Source organism: Lactuca virosa, chromosome 4 (assembly GCF_052849685.1).
Source record: "Lactuca virosa cultivar CGN04683 chromosome 4, Lactuca_virosa_CGN04683_v6, whole genome shotgun sequence".
NCBI classification, from domain to species: Eukaryota; Viridiplantae; Streptophyta; class Magnoliopsida; order Asterales; family Asteraceae; genus Lactuca; species Lactuca virosa.
Window position 1 is genome coordinate 479,910,377 of NC_136429.1, and position 5,391 is coordinate 479,915,767.

At 36.4% G+C, this 5,391-nt stretch overlaps 1 protein-coding gene across 1 annotated transcript; it reads right to left on the reverse strand.

The window, feature by feature from the left end:
• Nucleotides 1-1,104: 1,104 nt before the first annotated feature.
• On the reverse strand, nt 1,105-1,878 carry LOC145106882 (uncharacterized). The gene has a single exon (XM_079043804.1). It carries the CDS (start codon nt 1,876-1,878, stop codon nt 1,105-1,107), a length of 774 nt encoding a protein of 257 aa, XP_078899930.1.
• Nucleotides 1,879-5,391: the final 3,513 nt, after the last annotated feature.

The window sequence follows — 5,391 nt, forward strand, 5'->3', positions numbered from 1 at the left end:
CTTGGTCAACCATGAAGTGACATTTTTTAAAATTTATGACTAGGTCTGTTTCAAAACATCTTTGTAAAATTTTTGTGATATTTTTCAAAAAAATATCAAAGAAGTCTCCATAGACAGTAAAATCATCCATGAAGACTTCTATGGTATTCTCGACATATTCAAAAAATATACTAACCATACACCATTGAAAGGTAGCGGGTGTGTTGCAGAGTCCAAAGGGGATACGCCTATACACGAATGTCCCGAAAGGGCAGGTGAAGGTTGTTTTCTCCTGGTCTTGTGGGGCAACTGGAATCTGATGGAAACCTAAAAATCCATCCAAGCAGCAGTAGTGGGATTTTCCAGCAAGCCTCTCTAGCATCTGATCTATAAATGGGAGAGGAAAATGATCTTTCCGGGTGGTTGCGTTTAATTTTCTGTAATCACTACAAACGGCCCGTCCATTCTGAACCTGAGTTGGAACCAGTTCTCCTTCTTTGTTCTCTACCACTGTCACTCCAGCCTTTTGGGTACAACTTGAACTGGGCTGACCCATTTGCTGTGAGATATTGGGTATATCATCCCAACATCCAATAACTTCATAACTTCTTTTTTAACCACCTCCATCATTGGTGGGTTTCATCTTCATTGGGCTTCCCGTGATGGCTTATAATCTTCTTCCATCAAAATTTTATGCATGCAGAGAGATGGGATGAGTCCTTTGATGTCTGCAATAGTCCACCCAATTTCACTTTTATACTCCTTTAAAATTCTGATCAGTTCGAACTCTTCTTAATCTGACAACTTGTTGGATATGATAACTGGTAATGTTTCTTTTTCTCCAAGATATGCATATTTCAGATGTTCTGGAAGTGTCTTCAGCTCCAAGATGGGGGCTTGCACTACAGAAGGAAAAAGCTTGGAGTTAGAAACTGGTAATTTAAGAGTTTGGGTACCATACCTCAACTTTCTCTACTGGTCCATATGGGCTGCCATCTCTTGAACTTCTCTGTCAACCACATAATTTTCTGATATAACCTGAGTTGCATTAATAGACAAATTTATGTGGAGCACTAATGCTAGTGACTCACGGTTAGCAATCTCAAAATATTCTGCAGATAATGGTTAAACTACATCAATGAAATTAAGGGCTGAAACATCACCAGGATAACGCATGGCATCATAAATATTGAAGTTGATAACTTCACCATCAAATTCCATTGAAAGGGTACCATCATAAATATCTATTTTGGTTCTGACAGTTTTTAAAAATGGTCTCCCCAAATGAATGGAACCTGAATTTGGTGAGTCGTCATCTCCCATATCTAAAACATAGAAATCAACTGGAAAAATGAGTTCATTCACTTGAACTAAAACGTCTTCCAGCACACCTTTTGGGTGCACCAGAGAACGATCAGCTAACTGAATGATGACTCCTGTTCTTTTTAAAGGCCCTACCCCGATAGTTTTAAAAAGTGAATATGGCAAACCATTTATAGAAGCTCCTAAGTCCAACATAGCTCGCGGAACTGAAAGGTTCCCCAACTTGCAAGGCACAGTAAATACTCCTGGATCCTTACACTTTTGGGGTAGCATTTTCTGTAAAACAGCTGAAACATTCTCGCTTACTTTAACTGTTTCGTTTCCTTTTAATTTTATTTTTGAAGTACATAACTCTTTTAAAATTTTAGCATATCGGGGTAGTTGTTTAATTGCATCAAGAATGGGAATATTTACCTCAACCTTTCTGAAGAAATCCATAATATCTTTGTCTTCGTTTTCTTTTTTCGTTTTTTTTAGACTTGAGGTAAAAGGAGGAGGGGTAATTTTCACTTCAAGTTCAGTAGGTCTATCTTTTTTCTGCACCTCTTCAGTTGCCTTAGATTCTTGCTCAACCATGATCTATTCTTCCTCATCTTCTTGCTGATCTGGTCCTTTGTAGTTTTTACCACTTCTGAGGGTGACAACACAAACATTGTGCTTCGGGTTTTTCTCAGTCTGAGATGGGAATTTTCCTTGTGTTTGTGCTTCCAATTTGCTCATAGAGTTCGCGAATTGTGATACATGCTGCTCCAGATTTTTGATGTTGGACTTTGTTTCATTCTGGAAAGCTTGGGTACTGGTAGCAAGACTTTTAACTATGTCTTCTAAAGACATGCTGGAACTACTAGCTTGTAACTGAACAGGTGGTTGTTGAACGTTGCTTTGGTGCTGATTTTGCTGGAAAGGTTACTGAAATCCAGGTGGAGCTTGGTGTTGGTTCTTTTGCTGGAAGTTCTGTTGAGGCCTTGGCTGGAAATTGTTATTTTGAGGTCCTCCTCAAGCTTGGTTGTTGCGATGTTGATCATGTTGGGTTTTAGTATACTACAACATCCTATGGTGCACATACAACCCTAAATACCTTGGATCTATGTTTTCTCTATTATACATGCAAATGGTTTCCAAGGCATTAAACCTATAACTAGCATGCATTTGACATAAACCATATAATATACTAGTTAGGGAAACATACCTTTTATGTGGCTTGAAGTCTTGATGTATTTGGCCTTAAGAGCTTAGCACCAATAGTATGAAATGCCTCAAATGGAATCACAACACACCTAGGACAAAGGTGGCTCTTGAGAGAGAATTCCATGCACCAAAACACCTCCATATTTCTCTAAGAAAAGAAGTGGTGATTTTGGCTATGGAGTAACCTATTTATATGTAGGATTCCAAGGGTCATGGGTATAACCCATAATCCATACCCATGGGTTTTATGATCCATGGTTCATGTGGCCCAACTCTTTATGTATCCATACATAAACTTGGTCCAACATGGATCATAAGCCCAACACATATAAATATAACTAATTATCATAATTAGTCCCCATAGATTTAATTAGTCTCTTTTGATCACTAAATTAATTCCAAATTAATTCTTGATCGATACTAATTAAAACATATGATTTCATTTTAATATATTATAACTTATAATATATTAATAAACCATAAATAACCTTCTCTCAAAAGTCCATCATAACAAATTGTCTTGATGATATGCAACCCAAATGGACCATACTACTCTCGGGTCAAGTACATACCAATAATAGTTATGGGCTTAGACATCTAATCCAACAGTCTCCCACTTGGATAAGTCTAAAACTATTATTGCAAGTACGACTTCATAACCCGACTAGCAATCGTAGCTCTTAAAGCCGCTGTCGAACTCTGAACAAATCAATGACGCGTCCATTAGATAAGGGATCATATATTCCTCCATTCTAGATATCATATGGACTGAGACATGGATTATAATCATTCTCTCTGTCCATTTGTTGTTTCCCGATTTTCAATTTATGATGACTGGCTGATTGAACAAATCAAATCAGTCCTGGCTTGGCCAAGCACTCACATGTGTCATCGCTAAATCATCGAGGGGCCCACAGATATCGCTTTTATCCCGAAGGTAAAAGGAATGGATAAACTTCGACTCATATGGCTTGTTCTACTACTTGTTGAATCATACACAAAGGCACGTTTTATAACATCGAGTTACCAAATGCGTTTTCGTGCAATCAATGTATAACCAACTCATAGTAACAACTCATATCTCTAGGTTTGAAGAATATAAGATATTATCGTCTCATGATCACTCGTGATAAAATCCATGAAGTGATTCAAATGAGCGCGGGTTGAATCCAATACTCAGAACTTATGAGCACTCATGAGTGTTGTAGCACCACTTTGTCCACCAACTTGGACCTCTACAAACCAACCCATGACAGTCTTGATTCATATCTACTTCCAACATATGACCGACTGTGGATGGTTTGAATAACTTAATCATTCAGGAAGAGCGACTTAGTTATTCTGGAAGTCAAAACATGCAAAGTGAAACACAAGAATAAATGAATCAAATATGCTTTTAAACCCTATGAATATAAATAAACACTTTTATTTATCACCATACTGATTACTCATTATTCATTGTTTCGGTTTTATCAACTTTATACTTGAATTAAAAACACTAGTTGTCCCATGCTCCAAGCATGTACACAATGTTTTTCTTAAACAATAGCTTTGCCATACACCAAGTATGCACTCTATGTTTGTCTATGATCCTTACTTTGTGAAATAAACCAATTGAACATAATTTCAATGATTCTAATTTCACACTCCCAAATCCTTATCGAAAAATGTGAGAATTTCAAATTCCTATCATTTATCGAAATCTGTTTAGATTTTAAACTTATATGCACTGACCCTCCTGTAATGAATATGTACAAAGTCACAAAGACTTGTCAACAGTCATTATAAGGTATTCCAATGGAGATCAACTCCATGGAAACTAAGTCTCATATTCAAAGTACATTGCTTTGGACATGCTTCTTGCATTAAGTTTTCTAATCTTACACAGATAACTTCCACCTATGGAGACAACTCCATATTCTCATTTTGACTATCACTTCTGAACAAGAGATGCCTCTTTTCAGAATATGTCAATATGGTCCTTCCAAAATTAGCACTATACTTCCAACTGTCCCTGAGCAACCAATCTTTGGTAAACCTCAGATTGTCCTCGACAATTGCTTAATCATTTTAGTCATATCCAATTCTAGACCTTTTTTCCCTTCTTAATGCCTCTGGGCATTTGGAAAAATTTAGAAATGACAAATATTATAGCACATGCAATCGATCCTGTACCCAAAGCAAATGGTACACGATTCATGATGTCTCACATAAAGACATGATTCTAGACCAGTCTTTTGCTACAATATTTTTATTTGCCATGTTTTCAAAATTTGACTATGAAGAGGGATGTCATAATCATAATCGAATTTTGAGAACGCAATATATAGAATTTCCTTGAGTTGAACCAATCCAACATGAAATTCATATATATATTCTTGACTAAAGATGATTAAGGTCTCAATCTAAGCCTTTAGAACTGAAATGAAGTATATCCTCTCCCTTAATTATAGCAAAACAACTTTTTCAATCCCTGCAGCCTCACGAATTGAAACTTTTGTTTTCTATAATTAACATTGCTAACTTGCAACACTAACAATAATTATCATGCTCCCACTAACATGATGATTATTAGCATAACACTTATGCTCCCACTAGCTTTGACATGTACTCATAAATCAGCTGGACTTCTAGAAATCAATACTTTATTGACTTTCTTACCAAAGTTCAGATTTCTGATACGAGATGCTTTGATAAAACTTTATCAAAATCATACACCTTTCCTTAGATAGCATGCATGTTTGTCTAAACAATTTCAGAACTATGAAAAGGGATGCCGTAATCATAGTCTCAATTGTTTAGACCTTTTGCCATCTACTTCAAATCAACTTGGTGGAAGTGTTTCCTCACCATCATTTTCATGAATCGGAGAGAAACCTTATGACCCTTAGATTTTATGGT

What these genes read in the sequence shown, in the direction of transcription:
- LOC145106882 (XM_079043804.1), bottom strand. Translation starts at nt 1,878, where the DNA reads ATGGTTGAGCAAGAATCTAAGGCAACTGAAGAGGTGCAGAAAAAAGAT.